At 40.1% G+C, this 27,427-nt stretch overlaps 2 protein-coding genes across 3 annotated transcripts; one reads left to right on the plus strand and one right to left on the minus strand.

Annotated features, from left to right (window-relative positions):
- Window positions 1-1,483: 1,483 nt before the first annotated feature.
- On the plus strand, window positions 1,484-18,589 carry acp1 (acid phosphatase 1). Of its 2 annotated transcripts, none has more exons than XM_074615510.1 (6): window positions 1,484-1,634; window positions 4,461-4,534; window positions 5,933-6,046; window positions 12,163-12,224; window positions 13,184-13,289; window positions 18,261-18,589. In XM_074615510.1, the coding sequence occupies exons 1-6, from the start codon at window positions 1,592-1,594 to the stop codon at window positions 18,336-18,338; spliced, it is 477 nt and encodes a 158-aa protein (XP_074471611.1). In that variant the 5' UTR covers window positions 1,484-1,591; the 3' UTR covers window positions 18,339-18,589. The 2 variants fall into 2 exon arrangements, with proteins under 2 accessions (XP_074471611.1, XP_074471610.1); XM_074615509.1 differs by lacking the exon at window positions 5,933-6,046 and adding an exon at window positions 5,749-5,862 and having other exon boundaries at window positions 1,486-1,634.
- A 2,598-nt stretch (window positions 18,590-21,187) lies between these two features.
- Window positions 21,188-27,095, minus strand: alkal2a (ALK and LTK ligand 2a). The gene is made up of 5 exons (XM_074615442.1): window positions 26,740-27,095; window positions 24,850-24,903; window positions 24,593-24,673; window positions 24,407-24,481; window positions 21,188-22,622 (listed from the first exon to the last, which is right to left on the minus strand). Exons 1-4 carry the CDS (start codon window positions 27,044-27,046, stop codon window positions 24,417-24,419), a joined length of 507 nt encoding a protein of 168 aa, XP_074471543.1. The 5' UTR covers window positions 27,047-27,095; the 3' UTR covers window positions 21,188-22,622; window positions 24,407-24,416.
- Window positions 27,096-27,427: the final 332 nt, after the last annotated feature.

Genomic DNA, 27,427 nt, shown 5'->3' on the forward strand with positions numbered 1-27,427 from the left:
TAAATGAATATTTTATTTTTTATATGACAATGAACATTAGTTTTAAATGTTAATTTACAAGATAATTAGTAACTATAGCTGTGAGGGGAAAAAAAGTAGCAAACTGAATAGTTCGTCTGGAATGTAGTGGAGAAAGCTTTGCAAAAGTTTGAGAAAATGTGTCTAAAAAAGCATCTAATCATTTTAACAAGGATGAAATATTTTAAAGGTCCCATATCATGCTCATTTTCAGGTTCATACTTGTATTTTGTTTTTCTACTAGAACATGTTTACATGCTGTAATGTTAAAAAAAAACCTTTACTTTCCTCATACTGTCAGCCTGAATATACCTGTATTTAACGATCCATTTTAGCGCATTTTGACTGAATTGCAACAGAATTGCGTTGCTAGGCAACAGCCTGGGTCCATGTGTACTTCCTGTCAGCTGATGACATTCACATACACTGCAACCAGGAAATAAACTGGGACACATTTAGAATGGTTACGTTTAAAATTGTGTCAGGGGTCTAAATATTGAATATTTGTGACATCACAAATGGGCAGAAATCCTGACAGCTTGTTTCAAATGCAGTTTTTGAATACGGGCTGTGTGTATTTCCCTGTGGATTGAGCGTTTCGATACTTTCACAGTATTTATATAGGACTTAAAGGGACTATTTGTAACTTTCAGAAATGCTTGTTAACAGCGACACCTGTGGCCGTGAAATCAACGAAAGTCAGCGTCGGGCTCGCGCTTGCTCGCTCTAAATATACCTGAACGAGCGTCGCTCAAAACAGTGAGGCGACACACGTCAGCTAAAACCACAATATCACTCTATATTTCAGCTGCTTGGCAATAATGTTAGCTGACCAGATGAAGGTCTCTCCATGAACATGATTTAGATCTGATCCTAGTGTTGGCTTTTCCTGCCTAAGTGCAGGCTGAGGCAGCGGGGCTCTGCAGCGTGTCTCCTCTGCTCTCTCCGCCCGCAGCCGGAGAGAGCAGAGGAGACACCGGCACCCGGTCGGTAACGAGAAGACAACGTAACTCTCTGTAGAGCTCCGTCACTTCACAAGACACGGGAAACCTCTGTTGGTCTGGAGGAGCTGCAGCAGTTATTTCTGCACAAACGTCCCATGAGCATTCACTAGATATTCTCAGAGCTAAACTAACTCGTCTGCAGTGTGTAGTGAAGGCGCGTTCACGTCTAGAGGTGGAGCGAGCTGAGCTGTCTGAGTGAAGGAGAGCAGGCAGCGGAGACGAGGCTCCGGCCACACGCGAGCGCGCATATGCGAACGTGCATGTGTGCCGACCCGCTACATTTATACGCTTAAAAAGTTACAAACAGTCCCTTTAAGCTTGCTTTATAATAAAAAAACATGAAAATCTCACTTTTTTATAATATCGGACCTTTAAGTTTTACAAATGTTCCCAAAAGCTTCAGGTTATTCTTTAAACTCACAGAAATGTGAGATTTTAGCACTTAAAAAACATCATATCTGCAGCCTTTTCACAATAAAATTCACATGACTTTTAAAAGGTTTTCAAACATTCTGTTCAGGCACTAGTTGGCCACAGCCTGCACGTCATACAGGACCCTTCTAAACACCATGGCAGCCACCGGTTCGAAGTCTGTTTTGTTCGTGTGTTTGGGTAAGAAACGTCATTTTACACCAAAAGAAGCTCATTTAACCCTCAAAGAGTATCACAGTATGACACACAACTCACATACAACCAGTGTACCAATTTACAGCGCTTAAGTGTTGTATTTAGATGTTGTTAGATGGACTTAAGAGTGCTAGCTCTAATGCTTCAGCTAACGGTAGCTAACCAGCTGCTCTCAACTCTCAGATCAACTCCTCACCAGAGACACTTTAATGAGTTAACCGGTCATGTTACTGCGCAGTTATGCACAGTTGGTGTTCAGCCAGGTGTGTAAAAACATCTGTGTTTTGTAGTTGTGCGTAGTAACGTAGGGAAGCAGGAAACGGACGTGCTTTGCAAGTACTTCTCTTTAAACACTAGTGATGGGAATTCCATCTCTTTTTAGTGAGCCGGTTCATTTGGCTCAGCTCACCAAGAAGAGCCGGCTCTTTCGGCTCCTAAACGACTCTTCATTTTACCACTTCTAACTTTTATAATTCAGCGCTGTTTTGACCTATGATTAGTATGTGTGCAGATATATCACTTAAATTATTCAATATAATTATACTAAACCTTATAATTTCCAGAATACAGTAATTGTACATGCTGCTTCGTTTCCGACCATCACTCATCTTGTCTGCTATTCGCGCACCGCACTCCTTTCTCTCCTCCTCCTCTCCTGCTCTGTACGTGTACACCGTCAGCGCACCGCGCACCCCGCCCCTCCCTGCTCGATGGTACGATCCTTGAGTGTGTTCCAATCCACGTACTTCCAGAAGTACACTTCAATGTAGTGCACTTTGTGCACTCTGTACTCACTTGAGTAGTGCGTAAATTTCAGCGGGGTAGGGTCGTCTCAAATCGAATACTCTGCGGCGCACTGACCGGAAATGACGATCGCAACATTTGACCGCGGCTCGCTACCCGCCAAAATATCTTCTGAAAAAAAGGAAAGCAGAGTGGAAATTACGTTTCCAACGTCGTAGCCTGCGCCTACGATGTGTCCTCCTGTCGGCTGAAAATGTACCGGTATGTTTACGTATTGTTTTGTTTTTTTCTGTTATCAACGTCTGTTTGAATAGTGGTCATGGCTCCGCCCCTTCCGCTACGTAGCCAAGATGGAGGCAAATGAGTGTGGAAAGTGTCCAGCGTTCCACACTCAACGATCTGACCGTTTTGAGTACAACAGCCGGGTACTTTGAGTGCACTGCATTTGCCGTACTACCCAATTGGAACGCACTATGCACTCAAAATAATGAGTATGTAGTACAGAAGTATGCGGATTGGAACACACCCCTTGTCTGTCATCACCTGATTGGTCACACGGACGTCATTAACACAACATTCAGTCACAGTCAGTGCATGGAGTGCCCATGGCGCGGAGAAGATCGTCCTATCATTCTGCCTTGAATTAATAACAAAAAAACAAAACGGCTCTAGGACAGGAGCCGGCTCTTTTATCGTTCACTTAAAAGAGTCGGCTCGTTCGCGATCCACACATCACTATTAAATACCGTTATCTCGAGATCACGAGTTAGTTACGTCATGATGTTACCTCGAGATAAAAAAGCTTGTTTCTCTTGTTTATTGAGATGATTAACCTGCTATCACGAGAAAAACAAAAGGACGTTTTGTCTTATTGCTTAATACAGTATGTTTCGGTCATTTCTGTCAGTTTATGAAAGTCAGTAGACCTGACCACAGATTAGCAGACCTGACCACAGGTCAGAAGACATGACCACAAGTAAGAAGACCTGACAACAGGTCAGCAGACATGACAACAGGTCAGTAGACATGACCACAGGTCAGTAGACCTGACGACAGGTCAGAGTCCATCGTGAAAGCCGCTCGGTTATGAGTCTTACTTGTTTTATAGTTGTTGCTTAATCCTGTCAACACTATAATGTTGTGTAACTTAACTGAACTAACTTTGTTTAAAAGTCGCAGTTAAATTTAATAATGTAATATTAACACAATTTGCATTGACAAAACATGTGTCAGTTAAGAAGCCACGAGATCAGATGATCATGTGTTACATTTATTAGGGATGGGCGATATGAATAAGAGAATATCACTGATTATGTTATTTTTCAATGTGACATAACCATCATGATGTAGTGTATTTGCTGGAAATTCAGTTTAGAAATAGTTTTTAGGAGCAAATACCAGATGAGAATGATTCTTTTGGTTAAAGCAGCAGTAGGTAGAACTGGAGCAAATATGTTTCTAAAAAAGTTATTTTTATAAAACGGTCACTATATCCTGAAAGAAGTGCATGAGACAGGTAATCTGAAAAAAAATCATGTGCCTCTCCGGTGTCCTCCGTGTCCTCCGGTGCTGCTAATGGCATCTGCAAGACTTCACAGACCGGAGGAAAACAACCAATCAGAGCCGAGCTGGAGTCTGCTGTCTCTGAGCAGCTGTCAATAACTCGCAAACTCCAATCAAACATCAAACTAGGCAGCGCTGATCAAATATGAATCAATATTCTGTTACTCTAATGCTTATTTCTCGCCTCAAATGTTTTCAGAAACATCTTGTAGTGTACTGTTTAGCTGTAAAATGACAAAGTTTGTGACCCGGCAGCCATGTTGAGATCAGTTGAGGAAATACCAAGCTCCGCCCACCAGCCGGAGCACACTTTCTAATTTTACAGCTAAAAAGTACAATACAAGATTTTTCTGAAAACATTGTAGGCAAGAAATAGGCATTAAGGTAACAGAGTATTCATTCATATTTGATCAGTGCTGCCTTAGTTTTATGGTAAAACTGTTCATGAAGTTTAAACCTTTTAAAGGCATTAAAGTTTGTCATGATGATTGTGGTTTTGAACAGGGAATATCTGCAGATCCCCCATCGCTGAAGCTGTCTTCACGAAGATGGCAACAGATGCTGGTGGTGTCGATAAGGTAATGTCATGATTAATTCATTCATTCATTGTACATAAAAGTATTTATAATACAGGTCACTGGTATTTGCCCAATATTACATCTATGGACAATTTTTCAAGTACATAGAAACTACATCTGTTACAAATAACATGTACTGTACATAACTAATGACCATTTTTCAAAGCATGCTTGCACTGATTATTGTTATTAACTGATATAAATGGGAAACTGATAGTTATTTGGTGGCAGATTATAAAAAAAAAACATCCATCGTGATTGAGTTGGGTAATAATCACAAAATACATTCAATCACCTGGTTACTGACAGTATAGCAATATTCATGTATGAAGAAGTTGGTGATATGACGCAGTGGGTGAAATGTAAATACAGTACATTGAAACTGGAGTAAAATAAAGTGAATAAATTAGTTCATCCTTATTAGGCATAATAATTAAGGTTATAATAGTTTTGAATTTTCAATAACTTTTTATTTCATTTTGGTTTTGGCTTTTCAATTTCATTTTGGTTTAGTTTAGTTTTCAGAGAGTGTTTGCTAGTTTTAGTTTAGTTTCAGTTTGCCAAAATGGTTTAGTTTTTACAGTAGTTTTAGTTTGTTTTTGTTAGGGCCAGGTATAATGTCTCATGAGTATATAGCTACATATACATACTAAATACATGGTTGGAGAACTATGTAGGAATGGCCATAATGTTTAATGTTTTAATCTTTGCACAACTTTAGTGTTCAATGTGAATCAATTGCAGTGTCATCTCCTGAAATGTCATGTCTGTTCAATTTCTGTGGTTCAATGTTACGAGAGTTGACAGAAATTCATGCTGTCTCCTTTTTTCGATAGTGATATATTAGAGCTAAAACTGAATGGAACGTGCATTCATTTTAGTTTTTTAAACCAGGAAATATAGTTACAGTTTAGTTTTATTTTATCTTAAAGGATGTAGTTTTTTTATTTAGTTTCAGTTTACTAACACTATTTTTTACTGCTTATTTTAGTTTTAGTTTTATTAACCCTGCTAATAATACATGATAGCGACCCAGCTGCAGCCTCTAAAGATCATGCATGAGGGCAGGATGTGTTTCAGAACATTTGTCTCCCTTCTAATCCTGTCCTCAAGAGTACAACATCATCCTGCAAATTCTGTATCACCTGCTACCACATATCTGTAAGTGAGTCATTTTTGCTGTGTTATTGTTCCCCGTGCTCGACTCTGCCTAGTGGAGGATAGACAGTGCTGCCACCTCCACCTATGAGATAGGAAACCCTCCAGACCACCGCGGTCAAGCCTGCATGAAGAGTCATGACGTGCCCATGAAGCATGTGGCCCGGCAGGTACGAACACCCACCTCTACATCTCTCTTAGCAGTAGTTAGCGCCCCCTTTTTGTTCTCTGTTGTTGCAGTGGGTGATAGACAGTGGTGCCACATCTGACTGGAATGTAGGCAGATCACCGGATGAACGCGGTCTGGCCTGCCTAAAGAAGCATGGCATTGAGACAAGCCACAGTGCCCGACAGGTACAACCAGATGTCCCGTGGCTCCTCTCATCTCATTCATGTTTTTGTGTATGAGTGTGATGTTGGTAAGATGATGGTTGCTAGACACTCAGGTGCTGTTGTGCTGTCACTTAGCATATGACTAGCTTACTGTAGCTTTTTCCAGTTTAATACAGGTTCAAATAAATTGTTACTTTCAGGGTTTTAACCTGCAGCTGCTGCATACTAAGCTCCACACGATTTGCTCTGCTCAAAACAAGCACAGGTTCATCTGAGCTGCAGCTGAACTGGATGTAAGCTTCGGCCAACATTGCCAATTTAGGCTGCATTCACACCAGATCCGGCGGTGCGGCGATTCGCAGCAGGGTTGTGTGGCGGTGTGGGAGTGTCGCTTAAATGTCCCATTGGTGTGATGTCCTGTTGTGAAGTTTAACCCCCCCAATGTAGCACAAGTAGGCTTTATATTTCACAAACATAGTTTTCCGTCTGATTGTTTTTATGATCTCGACATTTCCAACCGCACTTGAAGGCAGCTTCATTCATTTCACAGCAGCTAGACAAGAAAAGACGGAGGGACTGTGCCTTGTGCTGGACCATGTTGCACGAAACACGCTACCAGATTCCCCACAGAATTGCTCCAACGAGCATCCACATAGTCAGCTGTTGCACTGACTCCTTGGCAGTTGGGGTAAATGCTTATGTTTCTTACTCTCATAGGTTTTTAAACAAAGTTGTTCTGGACTCTCTCACCGACTCGCTGGTTACGTGATTGGCCACCGCAGCTTGACGTTGGGCTGCGTTTCTCCAAAAGTTGATTCTGTTTCTATTTTTCGCCGCAGGTCGCTGCGTTCTTTTATAGCAACCTCTGCCACAGCCGCAGCCGTAAAACGCACTACCTTTCAAAATGAATGTTTTCGCCGCACTGCCGGATCTGATGCAAATGCAACCTTAAGAGGAACAATAAATACCAGAAGTCTATGTAGTAATAATGATGTACGTTCAGTTTGCTTCTCTTCCTTTGCAGAAAATTTGTTTACATTTTTCATTTTCCAATTTAGCCTCCTGTTTCATTAGGGATCACCTACATCCTGCTACCCCCATCACAGATTTAAAAAAATAACTTAAACCCTGACTCTCTGGATTTAAATTTAATGCTCTGGAAAAAAATGGAAATGAGCTCTGTTGTAATGAACACTGTAGAACGGCTAAAGTACTAAAATGACTGTACACATAATTTATTAACTAATAATTTATTAACTAAAAAGGTGTTAAGTTCTTCTTTAACTGCTAGAGAAAAGTCGTACAAATACCATTACCAACACAACTGGTGTGGTTGCCAACCTTTTTGGCATATGACCCCTTACAATGAAGCATTGTTGGGAGCCTGCCTTGCAGGTTGCATAAGCCTGTGCGAAGTGGCCAAATATTCAAATTGTTTATCACATTTATTTATATATACACATTACATTTATATGAGATATGGTTTTATAATGGCATATGCGATGAAAGGTATGAATTTATATCTTATATTAAACTGATATGTACGGTAGAAATGCCCTTTTAAACAGAGTTGTACTTCACTCTTCTCTGTTACACATTGTGCAGCAGGTTTAGCTTAAACCTCAGATATAGTGACCTCTTGTGATAGGTCGGTGAAATCTACAGGACACAGCAGGTGCTTCAACTCCTGAGGACGCAACAACAGGGTTTAAGAGATCACATGAGTCGTTCAAGACAACACAGGTTTAAAATTTGTCTTAAAATATGAACTGCAGCAAATCGAGTGACAGAGCAACAGCCCTCCGCATTTCAGCTTTACTTCAGTTTTGCTTAAATTAAGATATTTCAGGGAAAAAAGGCAACAAGTCAGTTATTTATGTTTTCATTATGTTTTTTTCATTACTAGTATTGAATTTTAACGTATCACTGAATATTCCGTTTTTTTACAGTATATTTAGCTCTGTCTTAGTGTCTTTCACCTGCCTACAATTTATGTGCTACTCGAGTTAAACTGTGTATACGGAGTAAAAGAGTCAATGGTAATTAATCATTTTTCAATTAAAAATAGCAGTTTTCATCTTTTTACAGGTTTTCCTGATATGAATTTTGAGAAAGTAGTGTTATTATCTTGGAAATATATGTAGTGAACCCGTTGGCCAGGCCTGTCTCTATACAGCTGTGTAAAATGATGGAACCTGTTTGTATGAAATACAATCCAGCAATTGTCGTAACGCATTTGTTTCAAATCCTTAAAGGTGCCTGAAACGGGTCTGAAATCACACCAAGATGTTTGTCCTTGTAGGGCCTGCAGCCTTTCTGCCGTGCTAACTTATGCTCTGTGCCCTTAAAGCGCTCTTTTTATGTTTCCTTGAGAGAACTCGGGGGTTTTATCGTGTGCTTGAGATCTTCTGTCTCGTTAGTTTGTCTTTCTGCAAACCATTCAGCCAGACCCTCGTCTAATCTCCTCAAAGCGGGGATGGGGAGGCTCAACCCTTGGCTTAAACCCAGCCAAATCCACACAATGAGCTTTGACAAGCTCTTGCTCTTTCCTCTTTTCCTTTATTACCCGTTTCATTTCTATCACTTGCTTTTGCTCCCACTCTCTTTTTTCCTCCATTTCCCCCCAATTTTGGAATTTGCGTACTTTGCTGAACTTCTACCGCTGCCAGTATCCAAGCAGATGCTTTGGAAACCACACAAACAAACATGTTTTTTAAATAAAGCAAACATGCTTCAAAGTGATCCATAACAAAACTGACAACCCGACATTAGATATAATAGAGCTGAAATTTAGATTTCATACTCATCAATATGTTAAAGGCATCATATGTTATATATTATGTTATGATGTTGACAAATACATTGATAAAGTCTTACACCTACTAACAACTACATTATAGTGTGTTATTAACCACTTATTACATGTTTGTATACTGCTTATTGTAGGGAATGTATAGCCAAATATTTTTAAAAACAGTTTTGTTTCTAAATATGTAACTAATTTGATGAAATATGCCTTTCTCACAGCAGACATTTTGACTTGTCATAGTAGCAAAAGCACAGGCGCTACCAATATCTAGGGCTGTCAATCGATTAAAATATTTAATGGTGATTAATCGCATGATTGTCAATGGTTAATCATGATTAATCACAAATTAATCGCACATTTTTTATCTGTTCAAAATATACCTTAAAGCGAGAGTTGTCAAGTATTTAATACTCTTGTGGGCAAATATGCTTTCTTTATGCAAACGTATGTGGGGATGGGTCATGATTTTCGATTTTTCGAATAGTCATTGAATTATCAAGAATCGAGTAGTTTATGCAACTATCGTCCTGTTTAAAAAAAAATATATATATAAATGATAATATTTGTCCTTGTTTTAACCATTGCAGGCACTGGTAGTTGCGTGCTACCGGTGAAACGTGTGTTGCTTGTGGGGCTATGTGGTGATTTTCGAAAAATAATCGACTACTTCTCAATGATTATTGAATAGTATTTTTCATTGGAATGCACATCCCTAGTATTAATTGATTATTGGAAATCAAGTAACAACACAAAACAATGACAAATATTGTCCAGAAACCCTCACAGGTACTGCATTTAGCATAAAAAATATGCTCAATTCATAATATGGCAAACTGCAGCCCAACAGGCAACAACAGCTGTCAGTGTGCTGACTTGACTATGACTTGCCCCAAACTGCATGTGATTATCATAAAGTGGGCATGTCTGTAAAGGGGAGACTCGTGGGTACCCATAGAACCCATTTTCATTCACATATCTTGAGGTCAGAAGTCAAGTGACCCCTTTGAAAATGGCCATGCCAGTTCTTCTTTGCCAAAATTTAGCGTAAGTTTGGTGCGTTATTTATCCTCCTTCGCGAGACAAGCTAGTATGACATGGTTGGTACCAATGCATTCCTTAGGTTTTTTAGTTTCATATGATGCCAGTATCTTCACTCTAGCTTTAAAACTTTCAAATTGCAAATTCCGTTAATTGAAATTAGTGGCGTTAAAATGAATTTGCGTTAACGCGTTATTATCGTGTTAACTTTGACAGACCTACTAATATCATTAACGATGGCTGTTATATTCATGAGAGTGAGACAGCATGCACAATACCAGGAGAACTGATCATTTTCACACAATTTTACGATATCACTCTTCACGTCTTCTCACGGATTTATTGGCTTTTAAACTTTATGAGCTTGCTGTGTGTGTCTCCAGCTCATTCTTCATTTACTCTAACAGCCTCCCAGCTCGCTCTCAGCCAGACATTTCAGAAAACAGAAAGCCTTTTTTGATGGAGGATTACCACTGTTTCAGTTAGTGTGAGAGTGTAAGGTAGACATGAGCAGAGAGATCATCAGCCTCTGTGATTTTCACCACCACAGACTAAATAATACAAAATAAAATGATAAGACCTTTATGGCTACAACGAGACACTCTGGGAATATAAAAATGGATTTAAAAACAGTCTGTATCAAACCTCTTTTTACTCCTGTGCTGTTCCATGAATGACCACAGCTGTGTGTGATTGAACATGTCAGTATGTCGACATCTGGAGCATCGCAGGAGTTTTATTCATGCCTTTTGTTCCTCACTTCTTTCATTCGTCTCCTGCTGCGCTCGCCTCGATCTTGGCATTCCTATGAACTGACTCTCAAAACCCTTCAAACTATTCAGGGTGCTGCCTGTTTTTTATTTCTTCTTGTTCCATTAAATCATCACCCAGAAGATTGAACACTACGCTTTACACCCCTCCACATGCGTACACATGTGCAGGGATCTAATCCTTTCATAACTCGGTTATCATGTTGAAGTTATCCATCAGATTTTCAGCCCTGGTTGGTTTGGCAACAGAAAATGCGGTTTGATACAACATCAAAAACTCCCTGAGCAGCTTTTTTTTATTAAAAATACATTAACAACAACAACAACAACAACAACAACAAAAGAATGCAGGTGCATCTGTTTAAAGTGCAGCTAAACAAACTCAAGTTCTTTTGAAAGAAGTCAGTTAACAATAATCTGATTTCATGCTGCACACGGCGTGAGAAGTTTGCCACATAACAGCAGGTTTACAGTAAAGACAAAACAAGGCAAGGCAGCTTTATTTGTATAGCACATTTCAGCAACAGGGCAATTCAAAGTAGGTTGGAATGGAGGTGTGCACCCTGTCGCATGACACTCTTCATCTAACGGCTCACTTTGGCTCCTTATTGTTTGATTACTCCCTTGCAAAAACTGCCGTCAGAGCCGACCTTGGTGACAAATACATTACGCTTCCTGTGACTGCTTCACAATAAAAGCTACTATAATAATAATTCATGTTGAATATGAATAATGAATAATGTTGTGGGATTATTCCTTATTTCATTGGCTATATACAGATATACTATAGATAACAACAACAAAAAACATGCAAATACTGATTTGGAGGTCGATTTCTAGCAATGGTCGAAGCTTCAAAGCATTCGGGTCAGCCCAAATTTGCATTAGCAGTAACTTAAAGGTGCCCTGTGAAGTTTTCTTGTAAACAAACACAATGTATGTTTACATTCAGTCTTACTCCCCCAAACTCATTGTGTGTATCCTTGAAATCTAACAAACGTGTTGAATAAGTTTACTTTCTCAAAAATCATCTGCAAAGCCGATATATTTTTTTTTTTAAATCCTGCAGACAAAAACTCCACAGGAAACTTTTAACAGCTCTGATTCAGGGTTACGAGACAGAACAATAAACTGAGTCTGTTCTCAATGAAATAAACATAAAAGCTGTAAGACTGCATAGTTTCCTGTGAATCCCTCAAGCGTGTGAAGGCGATTTTGAGAATCCAGCGCGGTAGTGGCGTACTCCGCCACTAACGATGAAAACTGCTATGTAGCGTGTTAATTACAGAATGTAAATACATTGTCTATTCCTGAAAAACAAAATGCTGACCATAAATATGATCAAAAACAGAGTTTGAAATGACCAGACTGCCTTTCTTGTTGTATTGGAAATGATTGATTTTTACTGCATAACATTGAACCCTCTCTGAAGGACCATAGAGAGGCTCTGTCGTACGGTGTTCCCACACAGACCTAGAAGTAACATTTGTTTTTCCCCTGCATTTCTCTTTCACTTCCAGGTGACCAAAGACGACTTCCAGAGCTTTGAGTACATTCTCTGCATGGATGAGAACAATTTGAGGTAAAGATATTTCAGCGCACAGCAGCACTGCTTATTATTTCTGTGACTGTACCTAGTAGTTAGACACTGTCGTGCTGAGCACTGGTGTCATGTGTTAAGTGTCTCGTCTCACTTATTAATGGTTCCCTGGGATCAAAAAAACATTTGCTTTGAAAGGGGGTCAAACTAGGTTGTCCTACTTGATAGTGATCCGTGCTACTCCTTCACATGCACATCAGAATGGTGGAAACGTTGAGCTATAACTGACGTGTAGGTGAATGCCTCCCTTTTAATGAGCAATATCCTCCCTTAAGCTCTTTCCAAAGGTCAGGGGGAGGGATATTTTTTGATACTTTGAACGTTTAGGGATCATTTTGAGATCACATGCCTATGGCAGATCTGATCTGTAAGCAGCTTACTGAGTTCTTTGGATGCCTCGTCTTTGCTCTTTGGGCAGGTTTTTTCCCCTTTTTCTCCCACATTATGTTTTTTTTTTTTCTCCACAAATGTTAAGCTGACCTGACTGAGAAAATTAGACCCTGTCTCAGACAAAAGGGTACTCTGTCTGTGTTTAGTTGTCTTTTAACAGAACCCATCTCATTGTCACCCTGAAAGTGTTTATTAGTTGTTTTTTCTTAATAAGTTTTATTACTTTAGTTTGAGATTAAACAGGTTGAGGTGTTGTGTTAATTTTCTCTACTCTTAAAACGTTGCCAGAATCAAGCTTGTACCGTTGTTTGTCAGTTCTTTATGAGGAAGTTAATCACATGGATGTCATTATCATGGGGTTGTTATATTCTGTCCATTATGGGAAGTATGTAACATGACGGCTCTGCATACAGGATATTAGGGATGTTGCACCTCATATCTAAATGGCAGAGAAAAAAATATTATTTAAATTTAATCTGGTCCAGAAGTCACATGTTGTTGTGTTTTTCTTCTCTACTCCTGGAGTAACGCTCTCTCTCTCGTCTTCACAGTGAGCTGAACAGGAAAGCAAAACAGGTGAAAGACAGCCAAGCAAAGATTGAGCTTCTTGGTTCATACGACCCGCAGAAGCAGCGCATCATCAAAGACCCGTATTATGTAAGTATTCAAGTAGATTCTCATGTTAAGTATTTTCAAGTATAATTAAAATGACTCCTCAATGTTTGATCTTAATGATCCCTAATGATATATAACTGGGGAAAGCAGTGGTAATAGTTTAAATAAACAGACGATTGGAGACAAGCCAGAGATTGGAAACATAAAATTCAAGCTCTTTTTGACACATCATTAAATCTAATGTCATCGAGTTTAACTTTATTTAAAGGATAACCTCCATGCAGAGGTTTCCCATGGTTCTTAGAGGGCTTAGGTGCTGTGCAGCCATTGGGTATGTGTGTGTGTGTGTGTGTGTGTGTGAGGGGGGTTTCAAAGTTTTTGTCTTAAAACTATGCAATTTCACTCATTCATTATTATTACTATAGATAATGCCCAAAAAGCTTATAGACAAAACTTTTCATAGTTGAATAAATTATTTTATTATTTATATATATATATATATTTCGTCTGAACATTTCATTCTTCTGGCAATGTTTGCCCTGTAAAATCATATTCAAATTCATATACATCAAATTAAAAGAGCCGATTCAGAAACATTTTAAGTAATGTTATGACAAACAGTTCGCAAACAGCTAGGCCTCATGATCAACGTTGGAAAGACCAAGGTCATGAGGATCAACACTAAATCCCACCAAGGAATAAATATCAAGGAGCAACCCCTAGAAAATGTGGCAGAGTTTGTCTACCTGGGAAGCAACATCAGCACAGACGGAGGAGCAGATAAGGATGTGGAGCTACGCATCAGCAAAGCAAGACATGCCTTCAGAACACTCCGACCTGTATGGCTCTCTTCCCAGCTCTCCAAAAACACAAAAATCCAAATTTTCAACTCAAATGTAAAATCTGTCCTTCTATATGGCTGTGAAACCTGGAAAACCACAAACACAATCACCAACAAACTGCAAGTGTTCATCAACAACTGCCTCCGATACATACTGAGGATATGGTGGCCCAGAAAAATTACAAATACAGACCTGTGGAAACAAACAAACCAGGAGCGAATCAACAAAGAAATCAAAAGGAGAAAGTGGAGATGGATCGGGCATACACTCAGAAAACAAGAAACAAACATAACAAGACAATCTCTGGACTACAACCCACAAGAAAAGAGGAAGCCAGGGAGACCAAAAAACAACTGGAGACGGTCTATGCTTGACGAGCTAAACAAGATCGGGACCTCGTGGCAAGAAGCAAAGACCACTGCACAGAAGAGAGTGAGGTGGAGATCCATGGTGGACGCCCTATGCTCCCAAGGGGGCCAAGAGGACTAAGAAGAAGAAGTACTCAGACCTGGCCAATAAAACTGATACTGATTCTGAGACATGATATATTTCAGTTTTTCTCCGCTGGAAAGATCTTTTCATAAAACTAGAATATCTAAGCAGTAGAAAGGTGCAAATATTTTTTAAATTGGTGCTACATGACCAGAGAAAAAAGGGCTGTGGTATTCTCTTTTGCTCAAAAGGTAGAAAACCTACAACACCCAGAATGCACTGGGCTCGTTGCCACCACCCGTTCCCCCGGGCTGCTCTTATTGTATCAGCAAAGTATCTCTTTAAATACGGCGCACATTTTTAGACAGTCTCTCCTGAAAGACATTCATAGTGTTGCACTCGGTTGTTCACATGAAAAGTGACAGAAATAGTTGAGCCCGAGAGAGAAGTTCACTTCTGTTCTCATTTCTTTCTTTTTTCATGTAAATTAACCAAAATAGTTTGAAATCTGGCAGAAATGTTGTGTTCATGTACGGTCGCATCGCTCATAGTAAGAATCTGATTGAGAAAATAGTTTTTCGGGACCTTTCAAAACAAAACTTAAAACTGTTTGATAGTGCATTGTGAATGTGTCTTGAAATAACACAGTAAAATGTAATGGCTGTGCACCTGCTCAAGACCACAGTTTTGGACAGAACATGTCTGTTTTCAGGTGCATGTGGTAGCTCTAGAGACTCTCCACGGGGGGAAGATGGGATCATGTCTACGCACGTTTCATGAAGCAGTAAAGCAAAACAGAGTGGACCGTAACGGTGAAATAGCAGCGCTGTCAGTTCTTTGTTCACTCGATTTAAATAAATGGCTATAAACTATAAAAAAAACACGTTTTGTAACCATAAAAAATATGCTATTGATTATTGAACCCTTCCAGCCCAGTAAACACTACAATAAATTACTTTTACACATCGGATTTGCTTGGACATCACTAGAAGAAGTCTTTTCTGGTTCAGATTGGTTTGCTTTTTCACACTCCATCCCTTGTGTTCCTTATGACCTGCCAAATGATTTTGACATGGGTCCTCGGCTGCTTTTTATTTTCTTGAAAGGTTATGAGTGAGAAAGGACAGGGTGGGGAAAAGTGAAGAGAGCAAAGGTTTAAAAGTTTGACTAGTGATGATATGCTGTCAAAAAGTATTCATTTCGTGTGCGGGCTTGATGGAGGATGTGCAGCTAAAGTTCTGTTTGCTTAATGACTGTATTTTTACACAACTGCAGTGCCGTGTTACATTTTGTGGAGCCATAAAACATTCATCAAATTATCAGCGATGTGGCTGGAAGAGGATGTTGTGGTCGACCACAGTTGATGTGACGAATATTTTGTCTCAGATTTTGGCTTTGAACACCAGTTTTCATTGTGTGAGGATCAGCACGAGTGTGTCAACTGGTAGCTTTTTGCCAAAATAAAGGAGTGAATGAATGCTCTTCACAGCCCGTGTGGTTTGGATACTTGGCGGTATTTCGGCCGTGTTGGATCGTGGTCCCTCGCCAGCAACCACATGGCATGACAGCGAAAGGAGCAAAGAGGAACCAGACAGTGGGGCTGCACAATTAATCGAAATCCGTGCGCCGCTCATAGAAAGCTCCATTTCATGTCAAATCAAGCGTTTCCTAAACTAACAGCCAGGCACTAGGCGAGCGATCAAGATGTTTTGGCTTCCTTTTTGGGGGAGATGTCATGCCGCTGCGAACGCACCCTGCAGCGGAAACCTGTGGAAAAACCCTCCTGAATGTTGCAGCTGCAGAACAGAGTAGAAGAGTAACACACTGTAGAGCAGACAGGCAAAACTAAAAATGCACTGAATTCAGGTGATATAACCTTGTTTTGATGCAAATATTTATTAATATTAGCAAGAATGTAGCCTGGTACAACATGAAAGTGAAAGCAGTGCCAAGTTGATTTAATTTTGGGTGTATAGTTTTGGTATAATTTTATGTTGCTTGTAGGAGATGCTCTATAAAAAAGGACCTTTACAGAACAGTAATCAATTATGCAACGCCTGTTATGAATTTTACGCTATATTCTCTCTCTTCCTCTTTTTCTCTTGCGTTCTCTATGCTTCACTGCATTGTTGTAGGCGTATCAATAATAATAATAATAATAACATGCTAACATACTTCTGGTTTTGTTATTGTGGTCATATGTAATTCATGGTGCTGTTAGACTGCTGCCAGAACGCCACGTTAATACAGTTGTGTGAGAAAGTATAAACTACAACTATACTGCTACTAACTAGTAAACTAAATATTTTGTTAGATTAAAAACATGTTGTGAATTCTGGAAATGATTACTTCTATCTTTTTTCAATAAATGTTGACTTTTGGACTGAAGGCTGAGCTAATTACAGAGACAAGGCTCGCTGTGTGTTTGAGAGAGAGAGGGGAGGAGAAGGTGGAAGCCGGTTGACTGTTGCACGCAATGTTTCTGTAGGTTATTAATAGTAATAATTTGAATGTCAGAGTTCTAAATGAAGCTTCAAACTACTTGATACAGCCCTAGTAATTAACCATGTAGCCCTTAGTCCAGCAGGAAAGATGTATAACGCTCTTGTTTGCAAAAAAGAATGCAAATGCGCCTATTTGGCAATTCTTTGGTTTTAAACAAACAAGAAAGGAACAAAGCGTTCTGTAAGCTGTGCGATAAACAATTCAGGACTAAAGATGGACCATCCAACAGAAGTCTGAAACCGATTCCATCCACAAAGAGCAGTCGGATCAAAACTCCTCTACCATGGCGAGCAGTCAACCCTCAATCATCGGGGCTTTCGCAAAGGCATCAACAACATATAAACGTGACAGTCAACAGTGGCAAGACTGTACGAGGGCAGTTACTACAAGTTGATTGATTCGATTTATTGATCTCAGCATGCCCTTGTGTGAAATAGAGCTTACTGCCTATACATTGTGGCCACTTATGGGTATTGCAACATATGCGTTTCCACTCCATAGATATTTATATCTATGTGGATCTCTCTCTCCAGCTTATTTTTGGGACGATAATTTTGTATATAGTTGTTTTTCTTAAAGTAAACATATATTATTAATTAATATTAAAGTTAATTATTAAATTTTGGTCGCCTAAAATATCGTATTCAGCGTTTGGTTGTACTTAGCACCACCCTCTCAAGTCAAGCTTCAAAACCGTTATCCACAAACCAATGGGTGACGTCAAGGTGTCTACGTCCACTTCTTTTATAGAGTCTGTAGGTAAACATTATACCTGCCCGATATCAACATTTTAGCACAAATTGTGAAGTTTGCTATGGTTAGAAAGGATTTTCCAAATCTATCCAGATTTCTGCAAAAACCCACCGCTTTGATCTGTCAAAACCAGAATTTACAAAGTATTATTGCTGCTTTTGGCAGTTTATTTCTCCCTGAAGGAAATTTTATTTTTCCAAATTCGAAAAATGTGGTGCTCAAGCTCAAAAATGTACAATTGAAGGGTCTGGTATCTATCTTCCTTCAGGACAATAACAATAATTTGGCACTCAGAAGTAAGAAACTGATATTTTATGATGTGTTTTCGAACCACTTCACAGAATGGGCCGAGCATATCTACAGATGTACTGTATAAAAGCAAACAGCTGTGTGTGTGTAATCATTCAGCTATCAGTACTTGGCTGAAACATATTTTAATTTATGACATGAACCTTTTTTTTTCTTCTGTTTTATCTCTTAGGGGAGTGACGACGACTTTGAAAAGGTGTACGAACAGTGTGTACGTTGCTGCAAAGCATTCCTGGAGCAGAATTCCTAAAAACATCCGACCTTAAACCATCTTTGCCGAATCTGTTGGATTAACATGAAAAATTAACCAAATATGCTTTGACTGTGTCACACAAGCACTCATCAGTATAACCTACTTGTAGATGTCACTAGAAGACCAGAAAACATTTCTGTTTCAGTGTTGTTGTTATACAAACCACACATCATGTACATTTAAAATGACGCTGCTCTGACAAGTTAGTAGACTGAGAATTCATGTGATTAATAAAATACATAAATGAGTTTGACTATCAGAGACTTATTAATCTTTACATTTTGAATAAGCTAAAGCATTTATATGAATGAAGATATCGTGCAGATGATAACACGTGACTGGACAACTCTGAGGTTTACGGGTCAAAGGCCTGAAAGAAATGAAGACATATGTTCTCACTCGTTTCCCTTGAATGTGCCTCCTCTATGTAAATTCAAAAGTTATCCTGCTGTTCGCGAATCGCTACTTCAATGGATGATAATCCCATGAGGGAGGACTCATCGGTGCCAATACAAATTACAATTAAGTGTGATTCATCTGCACACGGTAGAGTTTTGGATTCATCAAAGTGAGTGATAGAACATTGAGAAAGGGCTGTAAATCATTAAACAAGGGTATACTCAAAGGTCTAATGAACCAACTGGTGACTGGAGGGTTTCCAATAGTTGAAGGATTTAGTTTTAGGGTGGTTTCAAAGTTGTCAAGTAGGGCGTCAACTGTGATGGAACTTGCATGTGAAGCAGAGATTAATTGAGTACGATTTAAAAAAAAAAAAACGCAGATGTATCTATTATCTGGTCTTAGACTTTTGGACACAATGTGGTTCAATCTGTTTATCAGGCACGGTAGTTCCCTAATGGCTGGTAACACGAGCACTGCTAGGCAGTGGCGGATTCATAAAAGTGCACCAGCGTGCAGAAAGTTTACTAGTATGTAGGATTGCCTATATGCCACTACATCATGTTTTCTCAATCTTAAGGGCACCCTTAAGGGCGCTTCATCACATTTTCTCTACTGGAACGGCACCCTAGAGGGCACTTCATCACATTTTCTCCACTGGAAGGGCACCCTAGAGGACACTTCATCATGTTTTCTCCACTGGAAGAGCACCCTAGAGGACACTTCATCATGTTTTCTCCACTGGAAGAGCACCCTAGAGGACACTTCATCATGTTTTCTCCACTGGAAGGGCACCCTAGAGGACACTTCATCACGTTTTCTCCACTGGAAGGGCACCCTAGAGGACACTTCATCACGTTTTCTCCACTAGAAGGGCACCCTAGAGGAAACTTCATCACGTTTTCTCCACTGGAAGAGCACCCTAGAGGGCACTTCATCACATTTTCTCCACTGGAAGAGCACCCTAGAGGGCACTTCATCATGTTTTCTCCACTAGAAGGGCACCCTAGAGGGCACTTCATCACGTGTTCTCCACTTGAAGGGCACCCTAGAGGGCACTTCATCACATTTTCTCTAATATAGAAGGGCACCCTAGAGGGCACTTCATCATGTTTTCTCCACTGGAAGGGCACCCTAGAGGACACTTCATCATGTTTTCTCCACTGGAAGAGCACCCTAGAGGAAACTTTTCATGTTTTCTCCACTGGAAGAGCACCCTAGAGGGCACTTCATCACGTGTTCTCCACTTGAAGGGCACCCTAGAGGGCACTTCATCACATTTTCTCTACTGGAAGGGCACCCTAGATGAAACTTCATCACGTTTTCTCCACTGGAAGGGCACCCTAGAGGAAACTTCATCACGTTTTCTCCACTGGAAGAGCACCCTAGAGGAAACTTCATCACGTTTTCTCCACTGGAAGGGCACCCTAGAGGGCACTTCATCATGTTTTCTCCACTAGAAGGGCACCCTAGAGGGCACTTCATCATGTTTTCTCCACTAGAAGGGCACCCTAGAGGGCACTTCATCACGTGTTCTCCACTTGAAGGGCACCCTAGAGGACACTTCATCACATTTTCTCTAATATAGAAGGGCACCCTAGAGGGCACTTCATCATGTTTTCTCCACTGGAAGGGCACCCTAGAGGACACTTCATCATGTTTTCTCCACTGGAAGAGCACCCTAGAGGGCACTTCATCACGAGTTCTCCACTTGAAGAGCACCCTAGAGGAAACTTTTCATGTTTTCTCCACTGGAAGAGCACCCTAGAGGACACTTCATCACGTGTTCTCCACTGGAAGGGCACCCTAGAGGACACTTCATCATGTTTTCTCCACTGGAAGAGCACCCTAGAGGGCACTTCATCACGTGTTCTCCACTTGAAGGGCACCCTAGAGGGCACTTCATCACATTTTCTCTACTGGAAGGGCACCCTAGATGAAACTTCATCACGTTTTCTCCACTGGAAGAGCACCCTAGAGGAAACTTCATCACGTTTTCTCCACTGGAAGAGCACCCTAGAGGAAACTTCATCACGTTTTCTCCACTGGAAGAGCACCCTAGAGGGCACTTCATCACATTTTCTCCACTGGAAGAGCACCCTAGAGGACACTTCATCACGTGTTCTCCACTGGAAGGGCACCCTAGAGGACACTTCATCACATTTTCTCTAATATAGAAGGGCACCCTAGAGGGCACTTTATCATGTTTTATCTACCATAGGGGCATTCAAAGGGGCACTTTTGCAGAGTTAAATGAGAAGATCAATACCACTCCCTACTGCACACTAAATATGCTAAAAGCAGGGGGAAACCGGCAGTCTGGCTCTGTCTGACGGTAACAAAATCTGCCTAGGAGCACCTCTAAAGTTCACTAATTAGCTCATTATATCTCCTTTAATCCAAATCCCCCAAAAAATCCCAAAACTACAATTTGCCTTTTCACAGGGGCTTATGTCCCAGACATTACACTGGATAATCCACAGAATACGCTGCCACCAATGTTCATAGGAACTATCTTTTGGTATAAAGTAGCTCCAGTGAAAAGCGTTCAGTGTGAGGTCTGTGGATTGTATAGAGTAATCAGGACTTTTTTTTTTTTTTGGAAAGACGATTTTTAAATTTCGTTCCTCAGATTTTCATTTCATTTTTGACATTTTTGATAGTATGATAGTAGAGAAAGAAAAACGGGGGAACGTCACTGTTACAAAACTGTCTCAAAACTTCAAATAAAACTAAAAACTATTTCATCAGATTTAAGTGAGATAATAAGTTGTTTTGTAATTTGGTGGACTGGCCCTTTAAAAGGAACTTTTTTTTTTCTCCCAGTATCAATGTGACTGAAATATGCTGAACTGCGATGGGAAGTTCGCCAGATCTGTCTAGTCTCAGGACTCGGTCCAGTCATGTGGTCGTCCGGGTAGCATTCCACATTTCAAGACGGGAACATAACAGAAAATACAACAAAACACACTCATATTTGTACCAATCTTATAATTTATTTAAATATATTTCATTTTTTTATGTCTTTAACAGCCATTTGATAAATGTCAGTCACTTTAATTTACGGGGTGGATAGGTGGATTCCTCTTATGCTTTACAGTATGTACATATTTCTCTTGTTTCATATAATCTGTACAGTGAAACCTTATGACAACTCAAATATATAAATATAGATTTTAACCACGCTCTACCAAGATCCACAGGAGGGCTGTGACTTACAACCGCCACTTCATTTTTAAACATGTCTTGCAAAGACACAGAGAAATGTGGATGCAATTAATAATTTAATCACAGTTCTTTCTCAGTGTGAGCACAAGTGGGTGAATCTATGCCGTGACTGATGCCAGGCGTCAGTGAGAGCTTTTTGTCTGCGTAATGGGTAGTGCAGTAGAAGGGATGGGCTCAACCCACAACACTCATACAGAGCAAACCAACCGCAGAAAGCAAGTCATACGAAAAATAGTACATTTGGATTTTGCTCTTTTCTTAAAGAAATGAACAAAATAAAGATATGCAATCCCTTTTTTGTTTTGTTTTAGCAACATCTTTTTGGATGCCAGCAGGAAAATAGGCCCCGTTGTTTGTTTCTTCCAGACGCTTGTTTCTTTTTTTTTTCTCCAATCTTCACCATCTTTATCTTGGTCTGGTTTTGTTGGCTGATTGCCTCCCTCGTGGTGAAGAGACATCCATCGAGGCCTAGCCAGAGCGGTGGGAGGCAGTAAATCCACGCCTTAGCTGAGCAGACCTCACTGACGGGCAACGCTGTGCCTAAAGTCAGTCGGGGCTGGTCAGAGTATTTTAGGCTTCCCTCTTATTGTCCAAGGCACTTTTTTCCAAAAAGTTTTTTTTTTTTTTCTCATGGAGAACTTGTTTGGACTCAACCTGCAAAGAAAAGGAAACGAAATTCAGAGCCGTCTCCAACTTGGCAGCACTTAAGAAAATATTTGCTTTCCAAAAAGAATCACCATAAATCAAGAAACGCTTGCTGTGCAGCTGCCAGGGCATGTGTGTGTATCGACACAGCACGCATATCACCATGAACACTGTGATCTCTACACTGTGAACTTCAGCACTTAGCTTGCAATACCACAATGTAAAAAAATACTGCATTACAAATCCAAATATTCAGAATCCTACTTATGTGAAAGTACAGACATCAGCAAAATAGTTAACATATCAAAAGTAAAAGTACTGGCTCCTTTTTTTAGTATTATATTATTGATGCATAAGTGTGTAAGCACCATGTTAATGCTGTCACTGCTAAATGTTATTGTAACTCATATACTGTTTAGTAATTTAACCTCAAACAATGCATCATTTCAACCAGCGGATCGGTGTTTTGTTTTGTAAGTCACGTATGTTACCTTGTTTCCGTACATGTTGTACTTGGTTTTATGTACTCATTTTAAGCCCAACCATGATGTTTTTCTTAAAGCAGCAGTGGGTAGAATTGGAGCAAAAATTATCTAAAAAAGTTATTTTTTATAAAACGGTCACTATATCCTGACAGTAGTGCATAAAACGGGTAATCTGAAAAAAAAAAAATCATGTGCCTCTGTGTCCTCCGGTGCTCCTAATGGCATCTGGAAAACAACCAATCAGAGCCGAACTGGAGCCTTGCCGTCTCTGAGCAGCTGTCAATCACTCACAAACTCTGATCAAACAGTCAAACTAGGCAGCGCTGATCAAATATGAATCAAGATTCCGTTGCTGTAATGTCTATTTCTCGCCTCTAATGTTTTCAGAAACATCTTGTAGTGTGATGTTTAGCTGTAAAATGAGAAGGTTTGTGACCCGGCAGCCAGTGATTGACAGCTGCCTCCGTTGAATGAACAGCCAATAGGAACGCTCTCTCTCTGAAATGACTTTTTTGAAGCCTGAAAACAGAGCCATGAGGAGGTGCAGAAGTCTAGTTTTCTCTCAGAGCATTTGAATTACAATATGATGAAAGGTTGTTAGGGATTTTTTACCAAATGATGCCAAAAACATTGTGTTTAATCCTAACTAAATGGTGTTGTTGCCTCAACCTGACTGCGGACATTACTCTAGTATTGTTGCGTGGCGTACAAATGACTCGCAAAAATACTAAAATGCGTACTCATGACACGCAAAATGTCTGTGTAATGTTGTGCTATTTATACGCCTTCCTGTAAACCAAAATTTACAAATTAAGATTTTGTATATAAAAACGTATATGATGAGCCGATAAAATAGTATGCATTGTTATAAACCCAACAGTGTACTTCAAATTAGCTCCAACAACATCAGTAAATGCTGCTCACACATTAATGCATCAGTAATAATAAAACAATATTTAAATAAATAATAATATAACACCCACAGTGGCCATTTTTCTGCATTGAGTACTTTTACTTTTGATTTTTTTGAGTGTATTTAGCTAATAATACTTATATACTTTCACTCGTATCAGCATTTTTACATTTTTTTTATTTTTTTTTATTCAGGTAGATGATCTGAATACTTCTACCACCACTACCCAACTTGTCTCATATCTTTTGAAACTTGTGTTCTGGCCTTCCTGGATAAATCTAACAAGTATAACACACCATAACTCGGACCAAATGTCCTGTATACACACATCTTCTCCTTAACCTTTATACAGTATAAATCATTTGTTTGAATCAGAGGTGTATATGTTGCAGTACCTTGTGCGTGCTACCCCTCTGTGCACTGCGGGCTGCCGGCTAGTCTTGTGAGAAGCCGCGCACATCTCTTGAAGTCTGCGGAGAGAGGAGGAGACGGAGAGACTTGAGTATGACTGGTTGCTTTTCACACAGTGTGTCGACATTGGACTGAGTAAGAGGGGCATTCCTCATCGTGTAAGAGCTTACATGCAGGTATCGTGCAGTCTCTGGTGTGGTGGTAGAGTCTGTACACGTGCTTCCTGCACTTTGGACTGAAGTAAAGTGGACCTGGAGGGGAAGACAGCGGGCTGTGAGAACATTTCCAGCTCTACGGCCACCTGCACTAACATCTGTTTTACAGACAGTATGTGAGGCTATCATTCACTTTTCTTGTATCTTTGCCTCCATTCATCCCATAAACACTCTTTCTTCCAAAACACCCAGTGAGACAGAAGTGGCCTTACCTGTTATATGTTTTAGGAATTTCTCCTTCTTTCTGAGATCTCTGGGGAATACGACTGTGGAAAGACAGAAGATGGGAAAGAGGTGTCAGATTTAACCTATAGCACAGACATTTGCCTTGTTATTAAAGCCTATTAATGTTAATTTTCTCAGGGGGTATCCATCACATCACGTAGCAGGGGTGCTTTTTTTTTTTATAAACTTTGATATCAGGTGAGAGGCAAACAAAAACAACTAAACAGGAAATCATTATAATGAGGAAAAAAAAACATTTCTCACTTACTGTACCTCTGGTGATATCTAGCCTTGCAGATACTTTTGGTTCATTTTTTTCCCAGGTTTTGAGATTTCTGCCTCCAACCAAATATCTGCACGGCTAGATAGCACTTTAGGTAAGTTAGAAAACATTCTGATTTGGGTGCAGCAACCCTTTAAAGCTCCAGTAGTCAGTATATTTTTGGCATCATTGGGCAAAAACTCTATAATAAACTTTCAGCATATTGTGATTCAAGTGTTCTGAGAGACTTCTGCACCTCCTCATGGCTCTGTTTTCAGGCTTTAAAAAATCTATTCCGTGACGGGAGACTTTGGCCAATCACAGGTCATTTCAGAGAGAGAGCCTATTGGCTGTTCATTCAACAGAGACAGCTGTCAATCACTCGAGAACTCCGATCAAACAGTCAAACTAGGCAGCGCTGATCAAATATGACTCAATATTCTGTTGCTGTAATGCCTATTTCTCATGTAAAATGTTTTCAGAAACATCTTGTAATGTTTCTGTAAAATGAGAAAGTTTGCTCCGGCTGGTGGGCGGTACTTGGTATTTCCTCAACTGATCTCAATATGGCTGCCGAGTCACAAACGTTTTCATTTTACAGCTAAACAGTACACTACAAGATGTTTCTGAAAACATTTGAGGTGAGAAATAGACATTACAGTAACAGAATATTGATTCATATTTGATCAGCACTGCCTAGTTTGACCGTTTGATCGGAGTTTGCGAGTGATTGACAGCTGCTCAGAGACGGCAAGGCTCCAGCTCGGCTCTGATTGGTTGTTTTCCTCCGCTCTGTGAAATCTTGCAGATGCCATTAAGAGCACCGGAGGACAAAAGAGGCATATGATCTTTTTCAGATTACCTGTCTCATGCACTACTGTCAGGATATAGTGACTGAATGATCTTATACTGCACTAGAGCTTTAACTCTTGTGTGTTATATAGGATGGCTGTGGCTCAGAGGGTAGAGCAGGTTGTCTACCAATCGGAAGGTCGGTAGTTCGATTCCCTTACAAGTCGTTGAGCAAGACACTTAACCCCGAATTGCTCCCGAAGGCATAGCCATCGGTGTGTGAATGAGTATATAGATTTGATCCTGATGGGCAAAGTTGGCACCTTAGTAACCTCTGTCATCAGTGTATGAATGGGTGAATACTGACATGTAGTGTAAAGCGCTTTGAGTGATCGGAAGACTAGAAAAGTGCTACATAAATGCAAGTCCATTTACCATTATATTAGCTTTTATTTTTAGCTTGTTTTTATTTTCTAATCTTTAATGTTTTTATGTTTTTATAACTGTTTTAATTATGTCTTAATGTTTTTTGCACTTTGTCGCAATGTTCTTGAATGTTTATGTAAAGCACTTTGAATTACCCTGTTGCTGAAATGTGCTATACAAATAAAGCTGCCTTGCCTTGCGACGTTTTATAAAAAAAAATAACCTTTTTTTATATTTGCTCCAATTCTACCTACTGCAGCTTTAATTTGATCCCCTGCTACAGTTCCATCAATGATTTTGCAATAGGAGTATTATTCCAGTAGGCTACATCCTTCATTCCTTATAGGCTACTACAGCATCCTCTTGAGATCCATCATAGACAGTTAAAGCCACTCACCGACAGCCTGGTCCCCTCTGTCTGTCTTCAGTGTGCGTAAATCCTTCGGTTCCACCAGAGCGCTCCTCGTCCGTGATGATGATGACGTCGACGGGGCTTCCGTTCTCGCGCTGTGGCGACCCCGGATCTCCTCCACGTGCTTCACGCGCTCCACCATCCTCCTGAAGTCCCGCTGCGCGTCCCCGCTGCTACCGGACGCTGCAGCCGTGGAGGAAGGCGCGCTCTCGCTGCAGTGGCCGGTCAGCGTGCACATCAGTAGCACCAGACCCATAGTGACGCGCTTACGTAGTGCGCTCATAGCTCCCATGGAGAGAAAACTCCTTCTCCAAAAGCCTCTGGGGGAAAAAAAAGTTGATCTGCAGGAGAGATCGATGCATCAATGTTAGATCAATCAAATAGCTTCTCGTGTGAGTTAATGATCCGGATCCAACATGACACCCCACTGAGAACATGTTGAAGTGTTTTAACTGCTGACTGACAGACCAGACTCTGGCTGTGAGCCACAAAAGCGATCCAAAATGTATTTCTCACTATTTTTTGCTTCATTCTTTACATTTATTTACAGAATATCACATTTGGACTCATATGACAAGTAAATAATATATATATATATATATACACACTGTATATATATATATATCCCATGTAGTCACAATTGATGGCATTTGTGCAACCACTTTAGGATATT

Source organism: Sebastes fasciatus, chromosome 18, assembly GCF_043250625.1.
Source record: "Sebastes fasciatus isolate fSebFas1 chromosome 18, fSebFas1.pri, whole genome shotgun sequence".
Lineage (NCBI taxonomy): Eukaryota > Metazoa > Chordata > Actinopteri > Perciformes > Sebastidae > Sebastes > Sebastes fasciatus.